This window comes from Siphateles boraxobius, unplaced genomic scaffold, assembly GCF_051911475.1.
Source record: "Siphateles boraxobius isolate OS27281-9 unplaced genomic scaffold, OSU_SipBor_1 68, whole genome shotgun sequence".
NCBI classification, from domain to species: domain Eukaryota; kingdom Metazoa; phylum Chordata; class Actinopteri; order Cypriniformes; family Leuciscidae; genus Siphateles; species Siphateles boraxobius.
This window is the reverse complement of record NW_027509195.1, coordinates 10,280,687-10,294,971: the sequence shown is the minus strand read 5'-3', so window position 1 is coordinate 10,294,971 and position 14,285 is coordinate 10,280,687. Positions and strand designations below refer to the sequence as shown.

General features: G+C 38.2%; 1 protein-coding gene across 1 annotated transcript in view; it reads left to right on the top strand.

Moving 5' to 3' along the window:
* Positions 1-14,285, top strand: part of nr2f5 (nuclear receptor subfamily 2, group F, member 5) — a 43,642-nt gene that overhangs the window by 10,562 nt on the left and 18,795 nt on the right. The window contains exons 4-5 of the mRNA XM_077214653.1: positions 10,291-10,535; positions 12,959-13,075. Of these exons, the coding sequence (XP_077070768.1) occupies positions 13,072-13,075 (4 nt within the window). The 5' untranslated portion in view covers positions 10,291-10,535; positions 12,959-13,071. The remainder of the gene's footprint in view (positions 1-10,290; positions 10,536-12,958; positions 13,076-14,285) is intronic.

Sequence of the window (14,285 nt, the reverse complement as noted above, 5' to 3'; positions counted from 1 at the left end):
CTCAATGGGGAGGCCATTGTGTTGGAGCAGTGAGGAGGGTTAACTCTTTAGTGCCTCAAATAACGTGGCTTGCTGCTTTGTGGAGGGCTGAAAGAGACCGAGGGGGGCCAAACGGAGGCCCCAGCACTAGAGAAAAGCCCTGTAGGCCGGGCCACAGTGGGGGTTGATGGGGAGGACAGGGACCTTTGGGGATTTTTTCATCTCTTGTTTTTCTTTCTTTCTTAGCAGCTCATCCAGAACCTGCCGTTTTAGAAACTCCCTGAGATGGTTCATTCTCGGGAGATTCCGCTCCCTTGTGTTGAAAAAAACGCTGCGTGAATGAATGCATAGTTCGCATTTAAGCCTTTCCTTCAATGCACGGCTTAGAGATTTGCTCATCCCAGTGTTAAATGCTGTTTGGGGTCAAAAATCTGTTGGATTGTAGAGTGGCATCATAAGGACCTTCTTCACAAACTGCTGAAAATCAGACTGAGCTAACGAACGTAAAAATAAATATGCACGCATGCGATTCCATGGGGTTTGGTGTGCCACGGGTCCATTGTAGTCGCTGTGTGTGTTGTTCTTGAGTGTTTGTGTAATTATGCGATTAACAATTGGACTGATTTCAGAGGTTAAAAGGAGGAGGTGGCTGTCCATTTTAGCAGAAATAATTATTGACCAATTATAAACAATTATACATGCCAAAAGATCTACAGCTTTAGCAGTGGAAAATGAACCATGAAATCTATCTGAATCTTAACATTAGTATTGCTATTACTGTAGCTATTCATTTTTTTATGAGTAGGCCCACACAGAATCTGCATATTTTGTCAGATCTTCTGTTCATTTTGCATGCATTGCATTTTTTTTTCTTCAGAAAATGCAACTGAAACATTAATGTATTTTTATTCATTTTGCATACATTTCCTCACACACTTTAGCTTTGTTCCTGCTAAATGAGTTAATGTAAAAGCAAGCCTTTACTTTACAAGGCTTCTTTTAGTTTCCCCACTTGGCTTCACAAAGATTTGATTCACACCCCCGTTTGAAAGCCATACTCCATGATATTTTGGCATATCCGCTTTAACTTGATCCTCTTTCTGAAAAAAGTGTTTCACATAAACTATAAGAGTGATAAGGGTAAACACAAGTGTGTTTGGCACAACAGAGGAGCTTTTTTCCCTCCAAATCTAATGAGGAGTTGTAAAGGATAATGGATTTTGAGTGTCACACCCCAATTGTCAGGATTAGATGAATAGTTCTGTCCGAACTTTAATTTCCAATGTCTTTCATGTCTCTCAAAGCAACTGAAACTTGCATTTAGAAACTAAGTAAAACTAAGGTAAAACCTGTCTGTTTACTCGCTTGGACGAGTTTTATTGTTCTAAACGACGTTAGTTTTAGTTTTTGCGATCGGACTCTCCTTATCCTTATTTTACCTAGAAATGAGTCCAAATATATTAATAAAGATGCATCTGGCAGCGCATCAAGAAATGCATCTTTAGTTATAGTACGGTAAGATCCAAAAAATAAACAAAGATAAGTGCTGTTGGTAATTTAAAGAAAAAGAGGTGTTTGATTCGGACTGATACAAACTTACTTAGCCTTCCTTAACTAGTCCGAAAAAGGCTTTGGTTTAACATCTAGGGTCACACTTGCTTATCCTCCCTCTGTACCTATTTGCCTTATAAACCTATTTGGCCAATTAGTGACTCCATTGAATGGCGCTCATTCAGTGCTAGTGCAATCAGTGCTTTAGTAGCTCAATAGAAGCCCAGTTTAGCTTGATCAGGATTTGCTCCTACAGAGAGCAGAAGCTGAGGTCATCAAAAGCCCATTTAAACCATCATGCAGTGCCAGCGTTCTCATCATGCAAAATAAAGACAGCTGAGTCTTGCAATGCTCTGATGTTTCTTGTTAATGGCAACCTTTGTGCTCTGTAGATGAATTACCAGAGACAAATTGAGGATCAAGTGGATGTTGGTTAATGAATACTCACTGCAAGACTATGGTGCTTTCCTAGTTTGTCGACACGCCAAAAATGTTGAAATGTCAAGTCAAATGTGTGTGATAGTATAGTTTACATTTCATGACGATGCAAGCAAACAAACTATTGAGAGATGCTATATAGTAAATATATATTGTCCTACACAAGTATAATGTATAAAGTTGGAAATACTTATAGATCCAACTTTATATAAATAGCTGGGCGATAATAGTTACATTTTGCAACAAGAGATTTGTTATATATTATATATGGCTTTTCATGAGTGTACTGTATGTGGATAAAGTTGAATCCACAGGTATTTATATCCAACTTTATAGATCTTTGTGATAATACAGTTTACATATCACAATAATATATAGTACATATTGCTTTACGTGACTTTTCTATTCGTAGGTAAAGTAGGGTGTACTATATATCCAACTTTTATTATATCTCTTGGTTATAATATGGTTTATAGTTTTCAGTATAACAATCAAGCAGTTGAACTTTTGCTATAGATTACTTACCACTTAAAATTAGTGTACTGTATGTATCCAGGTAAGGTTGGATATACTTTTAGTAGTAGTTTATTTATTTTATTAATTTGAGGTGAATTTGTTATGCGATGAGATTGAGAATTATGAAACAATGTGATGTAGTGATAAGCCTAATTACTATTTTGCAATGTGTATCACTAACATAGTCAAATAATGCATATTAATGACAGGGGAAAAAATTAAATCATATCACTCACACCTACACTGTAAAAAAAATGTTTTGTAAAAAACTATTTTTATGGGAGTACGTTTTACAAGAAAACGCTATTTCAGTCTTTCTTGGTCAAAATAAACAAATTTAAGTCAAAATTTTAATGTGTTGAAATTTGTTTCTTTGTAATTAATTGTGAAATTTACTATCAGTTTCTGAGTGAAAATTGTTTTGTTTCAGATTAACTGAGGAGTCCATTGAAAGACTCATAGGCTTCATAACACATGTAACACAGTATAAACTATCTCACTTGCGTATTGTTGTGCATTAAGTGTCGTATCTCCATTAAAAAGCTTGTACCTTTCCTCGGTGGAGGTTGTTGTTTGTGGCTGGCTGTGAGAGGAGGGTAGCTAATCACTTTCCCTTCTGCCTCTTCAGTGACTGGAGTGAAAGATCACAGCGCTAGTGGGCCGCCCGGCCCACTGAAGCCCACAGCTCCTCCTCACCCTATTCTCTGGCTCCTGGGGAGGCTGGTTGAGGCCGCTGAGCTATTGATCGGGTGAATGATGGCTTCATAAGGCAGCCTGTCGCGGGTGGGACTGTCGTGAAGGAATGTCATCCCACTCTCCCTTTAGGCAGGAGACAGATGCGGCGGCTGAGCTACTTTCCCATGATTCCCTGGGGAGAGCGTTAGGACAGGTTCTGATGCTCCTATTGTGAGTCGTAGTGTTTGTTTCTGTGTGCTTATGACGCACAGGCGTGTGTAGCCATGTGTCGTTTTGATTCCGACTATGGAAAATTTGGCGAGGGGGCGGTGGCTCGAGGGGAAATGCCCTCTGTGATCAGGGATGACCACAATAAACATTTTGCGGGATCCTTCTCTTTCTGCCTCCGGGGCTTTTGGGCCGACGCCACACACTGGTTTCCCTCTGGCTCTCCATTCAGGCTGTGGCTCTCTAAGAACAGGCGTAGAAATCGGCTACATTTAATCAGACACGGTGTGGAGGATCAGGAGAGCTTTTCCTTCATTGATTTTCCACAGTTAAGGATCTACCACACTTGGTTACAGGGGTTGAAAGGATTCCTCAAATAACAGAATAAATGAAACCACATGCTGTCTTTACAAATGTTCTACTTTTATTAATCCAAACAGCATAATTAACGGTACATTTTATTTCTCAGCGGTTGCTCTTTCATAGCAGGAGACTTAATGAAGTTCTCAGTTATGTTTTGTTTAGCTATCAACTTGGTGTCTGAGATGTTTCTCGTAGAATAAAAAAAAACACTTGAGAATTCATAAAAGACTGGTGATGGTTTCACAATCTTAAAGTTCCAATGAAATAAAAATTAAAGTTTTTTTGGCTTTTAGTAGGATATGTTAGTCTTACTGTTACTTCAAATCTAGTGTGCTCCAAAATTCGCATTTAGAAGATATAAGCATTAAAAACTTACAACAATATGGATAAATGATTTTGATGACATCCCTCTGCACTTCAGCTTCTCATTAGATTTTCTGTCCAATCAAATGCTCTCTAGAATCTACAGTGTCCCGCCCCCTTCATTAAATACATGGTCGCTGAAGCTGTGGCTAAAATTGGTCATTTGTTCACACATTTATTATTTTCTACGTGGTGAATGGCACTTAGTGCTCTAAATAGGGGATAGGGAACAATTCAGACAGTGTCAATATGCTTTCCATTGAGGCAAATTAAGTCTGGTTTCACGTTAGTGCGCAGCACGCACACAGTCTACATAATAGCACAGAGCGGATCATATGTGAGTCGGTGCAGACCAGAAAATGTATCGGACCCATTTGAATTCTGCACAAAATGCTATATTTTAAACCAATATGGAGGAGATTACAAGGAGTAATGGTTAGAGATTAGGAGAAAACTGCGGCTTTACCGAGCCCAGACAGATCTGGCCGAGCTGTGATAGAAACGCTGTATATGCTATTGGCTATTTGAAAAAGGGGGAGGAGCTGATCCATATGTCCCGCCCTGTCTTTCTGATTCAAAGTAATTTTTATCAAAACATTGAATAATGCTGCATGTTTCAAGGAACTTCAGTGGGCCTTTAAAGATGAAACCATTTAAGGATCATCCTATTTTAGGTTTAGTTGACAGGCCATTTTAGTCAAAGAGGAAGTGTTAATTGCTCAAAGGTTGCTCGTTCATATAGCTCAAGATATTGAATGTTCTCAGTTTTGTTTTAATTATATCAACTTTGTTAAAAAATAAATATAGACACAAGTACAATGAGAATTATAAAATGAATGTGGATTTTAATTGCCATGGCAATTCTGAGCACAGTTTGACATTGCTGAGATGTGTTTCCTTTAGAGTTTAACAAGACGTCTATCAACAACGTCTCAAACTGTGCTCAGATTTGACAAAGCCTGCAATCTTTCAATCTAATCTTTTTTTCATTTCATTTTTTAATTTTTTTTAGGAAAACATAGGCAAAGCTGATGTTTAAAACATACCATCTTCAAATTAGTAGACTTAATGGTGTTCTCAGTTTCATTAACTTTGTCTCAGATGTTTCTCCTAGAATTGTTGTGACTGTTTCCTGATCCTTAAGATGAGTCAAAGAGGAAGAGTGTATTACTCAGGTGTTGCCTGTTCTTAGCTCAGGAGATTTTCAGTTATATTTTATGGTTTAATTGTTGACTTTGGCAAATCAGAGCACAGTTTGCTTGACAATGTTAAGACATGATTGTTGATAGTTTCAGAAGATGCTCAGCGTCTCAGTGCTCAGGTTGCACTGTATTAAAAGATCTCATGAGGATCTCAAACATTTTTTATTCAAAATAAATATGTTGTCCAAATTAATTTCTTTCTCTTTCTCATTCGTCTTCGGAATACAAATGAAGATCTTTTTGATGAAATCAGAGAGATTTCTGTCCCTCCATTTACAGCAACTACCACTTTGACACTTCAAAAAGTTCATAAAGAGATCGTAAAACTAATCCATATAAATTGAATTTTCTGAAGAGACACGGTTGCTTTATATGATGAACAGATTGAATTTAAGGCTTTTATTCACATATAAACATCAACTCACACATCAGTTGAAGTAAGCGGAAACTCAAGCATGTTCACTTGACGTGCGAGAACCAATGGGGTTCATTCTCGTGTTATGCAGCACTTTTGAGCTTCTGCAAGAACCAATGAGTTTTGTTCTCACACGTCAAGCAGGCTCGGTTGAGCTTCTGTGTATGTTCGCTGATCAATGTTTAAATGTGAATAAAATCCTAAATTCAGTCTGTTCATCACATAAAGCAATCGAGTCTCTTCAGAAAATTTGGAGTAAACCGCTCACTTCATATGGATTCGTTTGTTGTGTATAAACTCTGTCTCAGATCTTTCACCTAAAATAAAAAGAAAAATAAACATTGAATTGCTGTAGTAGTATATATGAACATATACTGTATCTCAGATAGTTTGGTCTTTGGTGAATTTAATGAGAGAGTTTAATTTGCACGCTTTGTAATCTAAATTGAACACAGTTTGAGATATTGTTCTCTAATAAAGGTGACACATTATTGTTAGATTTTTCGATTTAGTTTGCTCAGGACAAAAATCTAAGCAGAAGACCAAAAGTCCATTCTCCATTTCAAAGCTAGAAGACTGAACTGAGATATCCGATATAGTTTTTTCCTACACTGTTTTTGACTGCTCACTTGAATACCAAAAAGGTTCTATTTAAGGAGAAATGTCTTAGATGATTGCATAATACTTTCATGTTTAACAGGTTATTTCATAGCTTTAAAGTATGTTTACGAGCTGCTTAACACATAAAATATAATAAAAATAAAACAAAATTCATCACAAATAAATTCATAAAATGATCCTATGATGGGATCCCTTAAAAGATTCTCAATAATAAGCACCTCACAGAACCCTTCAAAGTTCTTTATAGAACTTGTTCTTTTAAGAGTGTATGTGTTTGTCTGTAAGGTATCGACCGCCCAAATTTCAAGTAAAAGCGAAAAGTAACAAAGCGAGATAACCGCTTGACAAAGTGAGGCAGTATATCAAATGGCACGACACTCACTCAACAGTCAGTTTGTTGTCGTGCACATGAATGGAACTAAAGCTGTGCGCACACACTCGCAAGGCAAGAATTACTCAGACACAGTACAAGAAGCCTTTTCAGTCAGGCTCAAACACTGATTACATTGTAATGGTGCAATCAAAGAGGAAAATGACAGAGGAGCTCCATAATACACCACTCATAATGGTCAGATGGTCCAGAAAGCATTGTGCAAAGCTTTTAAGTTGCACTAGTCTGTGGGCAGGAGAGGGGGAATCGCACTTTTAAAACGCTCCCTTGAAGTCACAGACTATTAGCCAGATATTATACGTAATTGTGCTCTGTGGATCACAGGAACAAGGGGTATACATTGGTAGAAGTCCTCCCGAAAGTGTTTCTCTGTGTGTGTGTGTGTGTGTGTGTGTGTGTGTGCGAGTGTGTGGGAGGGTTGCAAGAACAGGAGATTTTTTGTGTTGGAGAAAAAGAGCCCTGGACACTTCATCTTCTCTTCTGTGCGCTGCCAAAAAGGCCAGAGGTCAAATGTCAGGGTGAATGAAGAATTCCGAGCTGCATGCCGACAGATCGGGTTTCAGGGCCGGGGGAGGGTAGGGAACAGCCCTAGAGCAATAGGTGCCAGTATATGTGTGAACTTTTCTGAGCAACTTTTATTTAAAACATCTCCAAACCGCCCTTTAGCTCTGAGGCTTTATGAGGTTTCACTCAAGGTTGCACATATTTTCTCCAGACAAGAACATTTTTGCCTCTGAACGCATGATTTCCCAATAACCACTGACCGCTATGTTATGTGGCGAACTCTGTTAAAACAGCAGAAGTAATTAGTTTAAATGCATGTTTCAGTTTAGCGTTTCATTGAGGGCTAAAAATAGATTTAGAAGTTAAAGTGTAGTTCTTATATGTGTTTTTATTATATTCAGAAAGAATACTGAAGATCAGTTGATCAAAAAGAAAGCCAAACTTATTTTTATGATTCCGCACTGATCAATTAGTCTGAGCAAACAAAGTGATTATTTTCTCTATGAAAAAGTTGAAGACATTTAAATTAATTCTAAATAATTATTATCTTTTGTCTTTCTTCAAATTAAGTTTAGTTTAGTGAGTTAATTTTTACCTTTCTGCTTTAAAACATCAAACGGAGGCAAACAAAATCAATCTTGTAACTCAACCTGTCTTTTTGTTTGTCAGAAAGCTTAGTCTTGGGCTCTATAAAGGATAAACAGCTTCAGTCTTCTTTACTAGTCTCTCTATTGTGAACTCTGTAAATGATCATCATCCAACCTGTGCTCTGTGTCTCAGGAGTGACTCCTATGCCAGAATACGATTTTTTTATACATATTTGCTACATATTTCTGTGCAATTTATTTTATGCATCTATGTGTGTGTGTGTGTGTGTGTGTGTGTGTGTGTGTGTGTGTGTGTGTGTGTGTGTGTGTGTGTGTGTGTGTGTGTGTGTGTGTGTGTGTGTGTGTGTGTGTGTGTGTGTGTGTGTGCATATACAAATCACGCAGTTAGCTAACAATGTATTAATTTAAACAATTTATTAATTGAAGGTAGAAACAATGAGCTCATTGACGTAATGAATACATGTTGTTAAATGATTGGGATATATAGAAAATTTTGCTTTGAAGCATGTTGATCCAGAGTTTGCTTCACTCCTTGTAGGAGTTTGTGTTCTCTCTTCACAGGTGTTGGTCATCTGAAGTCTTCATAAGCACCTAAACCATTTAGGGCCTGAGGTCAGTAGCAGTACTTGCCTTAAAATAGTTGACTTAGACAGATTGACTTAATTGATACCAAACTTAATAGGTAGCCAGTGTAGAGATGATAAAATTGGTATTATATGATTTTTTTACCTAGTAAGAACTCTAGCAGCTGCATTTTGGACTGATTGTAGCTTGTTTATTGAGGATGCAGGACAACCAGCTAGTAATGCATTACAGTAATGGTCTAGAGGTCATGAATGCATGAACTAGCTTTTCTGCATCAGAAACAGATAACCTGTTCCGTGACTTCCGTGAAGTGGAAGGCGGCGTTTTTTTAACATATGAAATATGATTTTCGAAAGACAAGTTGCTGTCTAATGTAACACCCAGGTCTTTAATTGAAGAAGAAGAAGTAACAGTACAGCAGTACAAGAGATTCTGTGTATTTTGGTCCAATAAGTAATACCTCAATCTTATCAGAATTTAGTAGAAAAAAATTGAATATAATATTCCCAGAATAATTAGTCATGAACCATTTCATCATTTTTGACTGTTCTTAACCCCACTGCCGTGAGTCATTGCCCTGTGTAATGTTTTTCTCAACCGCTCTAAAGAGTGTAATGTTATCGTAGAGTGACATCGGCTGTGTTCCAAAAACGAGTGAGCTGCCTCGCTGTCTACGGTCTATATACCTTCTAAGGCAGCATCCTAACTCAAGTGAAACTATATAACTGACTGATTAAGGTAGATTTTTGGATTTGATTTTTAGTTTGGCAGTAGCATGTTGCTAAGCTCTCATATAAGGTAAAATAATCTTTGGTAAAATAGTAGTTTTAATTAGATTTAACTATTATTATTTTTACATAACAGGTTTCAGGGCAAAAGCATGCCTATGATGCCTCAAAATGCTGCCTACAGGGAGCTCACTAGGCTTTGGAAAAGGGCCATCCTCTCCACCCCTCAGAGCATTGCATCCTCCACTACTAGTACAAACTGCCAGAATGAATCGCCTATAATGGGGCGTTTTACAGTATCACATATTTAACCTCTTTCATGGACCACCTGCTCTGCAAATGGCCGTGGATCATGAAGGACCCAAACAAGTTGTTGATGATTTAGACTGAGGTCCAAACAACAGAGACTTGGCTTGACACCCAGCCCTCCAGGGCTTTGAGTTCCATCCCTTCGAAGTCCAGATCTTGGACTAATGGGGCAGTTTGTGGAGTGGAAAAGCTTTGATGCTAGCCTTTTTAACAACATGTCCTTTCTATGATTGGGGTGAGAATTGGCCAGCAGGGTTCCAGGAGGAAAATGTAAACCATGGATTAGCTGGACTAATGACCCCTTGCCTGTCGTTGATGTTAATTAGCGTTAATTGGGCGCTTTTAGAGGGTTTCGGAAAGAGAAGAGGGGCCGTCCTGCACATGGTGGAGCTTTCAAAGCCGCCCCTTTCGCTTCTAACACCAGGGCAGGAGCACTTGTGCGCTGACGGCGTCTCTCTGTTTGTTCTTTACTCATTGTCAGAGCCGATTTGTTTTCGCCACAATGAATCTCATTCACTTGGCTTGATCTTCACAGTTATGCAAGGGGTCAGCTCTTTTTGGTGGTGGTGGTCGTGAGCTTTGGTTCCCCCCATTCCAAATACAAATCTGAGCTAACATGCCTAAATTTGCATACTCAATCCTCAATGGATTAGGCAGTACCAAACTGTTGTTTTGGCTCTGATTGCTGCACTGCCATACCTCACGCACCCGGACGGAGTTTCTTAGTGTGAAATGAGGCCCCAATTTGGAGGATTTTTTTTGGAGGGGAGTAGCTAACACCTGGTATCACTTTATTTACCCTTGTCCATCTCAGGTCTTGAAAGCTCAGGAACAGCGGGGCCATCGGGGCGGCCCCCGTGGACGTCAGGACTGCCTTTGAAGGGGGGAAATGATGCCCCACATTGGAGCCTTGCCGATGACTTTACCAGTACCGTGACCTTCGTGACCTCATGTCCCCCTCCCCACAGCTGCTGGCCCCCATTGGCCTCCGCTGGACTGCAGTGGTGGAGTGAACGGAGAGCATTGGATGGGGGAAGAACGGCGAAAGGTCAACCGGTGGTCAGAAGGTTTTTATTGGGATTGGGAGGCTGAGGGAGAGGGAGAGAGAATGTGTTAAAGACCACCGTCTGAGATTTTAACTGCGGGGAATTTGGCCTCCCTTCTACGTGAAAACCAGGCTGCTTGGACACCGTGTCTGATGCAAGTGCGGATTCTTCACACACCTTTTGGTATTAAAAAGAATCTGGGATTGCATTTACATGACATAAATTAAAGCTATGCATTTAACCACTATGAATTTTTCCTGGGAATCAAACCCATGACCTTGGCATTGCTAGTATACCATGTTGAGCAACAGTATATTTGCATGTATGCATTTGGAAGACAACTTATTCTAAGCACATTGCGTTCAAGGTATACATTTGATGCATTCCCTGGGAACAGAACCCATGACTTTGCCATTGCTACCGCCATGTTTTGCCTGTTGAGCTACAATAGATTTACATTTATGCATTTATCTTACATTGCAATAAACATTTGATGCATTCCAATTCATTCCCTGGGAATTGCTAAATATAAATGCAAAATTATGAATGATTACTGCAAGCTATACGAAAGATGAATCACACTTCTAACTCTCTTCCACTACAATCGTAGTCCTACAAGACTTTGACTATAACAAGCTAGACCAACTGAGTTTGAACCTTTAATCTGCTCCAAGATCAGCAGTGTAATTTTTCACGATTCCGCACACTCCCGCTTATTTCCTGTTTTCGGGCTCTTTATCTGCTGCTGGACACAAAAATGACACGAGCAAAAATGCTCCGCTAAAGATGTATTGATGCTACGTGTCAGCACTGTTCCACCCAGAGCAGATTTCCAACCTCCATGGGTGGGTAATGTGTGCTTTCCAGGCGGCCGCCATGTCGGAGAAAAACATCGAGAAAACACAAGGTTATCTTCAGATGTGACCCTCTATGTCACGCTCTCTCCGCTAGAGCCGCAGCACAGAGTCACAAGGACTTTCCCTCCAGCGGGCCTGCTTGAGTAATTTATTGCTCCATCGCATGACTGAAGTCCGGGGGTAAAAATGGCCATAAACATCACATTATGGCAGAGAGGTTGGTGGGGGTGTTCAGCAAATCTGTTACAGCCCAGTATTCTGCCTTGTTAAGCTCATTGGTCACAGTCTTCCAGCCTGATAATTTATAATCAAATATCTTTCTCCGGTGACGCGCTGCACATGAGCGCCAAGTTTTGTGTTTCAGTGAGTGGTAAAGTGGTAAAGTCCGAAAGCTCAAAACAAAGGGCAATGAATTTCCCACCATGCATATTCTCTTCTCTCTCTGCAGGCAGTTCAGTTTCTCTAGACTCTCAATACTTTAATCTAGACTTTACAGAGGAGACCAAGGCTAGTTGCCACACTTTAACACCATTAAAACAACAAAACTACAAAAAAGCCATTAAACATTTCCACCATTACAGTTCATTTACATGTATTTACAACAATTCTGCAACACACACACAAAAAAATCATAAAGCAGCATAATTGGAAAAGTAACACAAAAAATATTGGTAACACTTAGTTAACGCAATAAGGTATTTTGTCCATGTTTACAATGTATAAACTAATATGATAACACTTTACCATTGAAATGGGAGTGTTTTAACATTAGTTAATGCATTAACTAACATGAAATAACATACATTCTTACAGAATTTATTAACCTTTGTTAATAAAATTGTCATGTTAGTTCACAGTGCATCTATTAATGTTAACAAAAAAAACTTTTGATCTTATAAATATATTAGTAAATGCTGAGATTAACATTAACTAAGATTACTAAATGTTGCAGAAGAATTGTGCATTGTTAGTACTTTAGTAATGTAGTTAACAAATGTTTACAAATTAAACCTTATTGTAAAGTGATACCACTAATATTGTTTCCACTTTTAATGTTAAAATGTATTAGTATGTAAAACATTACCAAGATTACATAAGTGTTGTTCATTCAAAGATATAATTTTTTTATAGAAATAGTATAAAACTTGACCTAACCTATGAACATATGAAAAATACCCTTGTCTTGAGAACAGTTTAACCTTTTCATTAAAATGTATTTCTTTCTAGGCTATATATTACCTTTATTGTGTTTTCTTGTTCACTCCAACTATTACAAAGGTATTATGATCTACTGGAATGCTAGTTTGGAAGACAGAATTCAAAACAACTAAAAACCAGTGCTGAACAAACCCTCAATACTGAAACTGAGAACTTATGACAATCTCCCTGTGTGACAACTAGCCCCGGTCTCCCGTCCACACACACACTCTTTTATATCTCCATTATCTCTCTGTTCACTTTTGGTCGCTTTTTCCTTCTCTATAGGCATCTTTTTATGGAACTGACATTCCAGTCTAAAACAGAAGCTCTTGTTTAAGGAGTAACCCTCCCAACCAATCCCTTTTTTTCATCTTCCTAGGTTTGAAGCCTGGGCTCAAAGGTCAAGACCCCCTCCAGCTTCAGAGGCATGTCAGGTCATGCTAGCCACATACTGTTGCTCTCCCCGTTTAGCCCACAAAACTCCAACAAGAAATGTGTGAGTAGACAAGTGCCTGTTCTAGTTTTGCTAAAATGAAATTTTTGAAAGACAGAACCAGTTTTTGCTCATTAAACCCAGAAATGAAGAAATAATAAACTTTAATTTAGTTCTCAAGACCTTCTTGAATGGAAATATAGTGTGGTATCACGCTTAAAGGAAAATAGCTCAAATATTTTGGTTTAAAAGATGGAGGTTATGCCTTAGTAGATGTCGGTTGAGTCGGTACAATGCAGAAGGCTGTGCTTCAGGCGGGTGTCCGGGTCATGAGGGTCATCAGTGCCTTTGCCCGTATTTTGACTGTATCAGCACATGGCAAGAGCTTCATATTGCTTCCACTGTGAAAAATGAGACTTGGATGCATAAACAGGAAAAAAAATTAGGGAGACATGCAAGACTCCTCAGAATAGATAAACAAATAACCAAATAAATCTAGAGGACATTGGGGTGAGGGCAGGCAACCCCATAAGGGTCAGTACAGGAACAGATAAATCTCAGTTAAAGACGCCATGCTTCACAACGTCTAACCTCTTAATCAACTCTAATCGGACAGAGGAAGGAGGGCACTGTCCGAACAAAACGCCATATGAAGCACAAATGTAAAGGCACTCATCCAAAATTTAAATATGTCCTTATAAGATTGTCATATTATAAATTGGCTGTTTACATAGACAATACTTTCATATTTTTATAGACAAATGCCTATGTATGCTTAAAATATATGAAGAGAAATCTTTTGTAACAATATACACCACCGTTCAAAAGTTTGGGGTCAGTAATTTTTTTTCTTTCTTTTTTTGAAAGAAATTAATACTTTTATTCAGCAAGGATGTGTTAATTTGATAAAAAGTGATTGTAAATATTTATACTGTTAAAAAAATATTTCTATTTTGAATAAATGCTGCTCTTTTTAACTTTTTATTGATTTCTGAAGGATCATGTGACACTGAAAACTGAAGTAATGGTTGATGAAAATGCAGTTTTGCATCAAAGAAGTAAATTATGTTTGAAGTATATTAAAATAGAAAATTTTTAAAATTTTAAACAATATTACTGTTTTTTCTGTATTTTTGATCAAATAAATGCAGGATTGATGAGCATCAGAGACTTCTTTAAAAAAATATAGGCTATATATATTTATGGTTACATACGGATAAAATTTTGATTTTAAGATTGAGTGAGAGTGATAATTTTGTTTCAAAACAGTTCA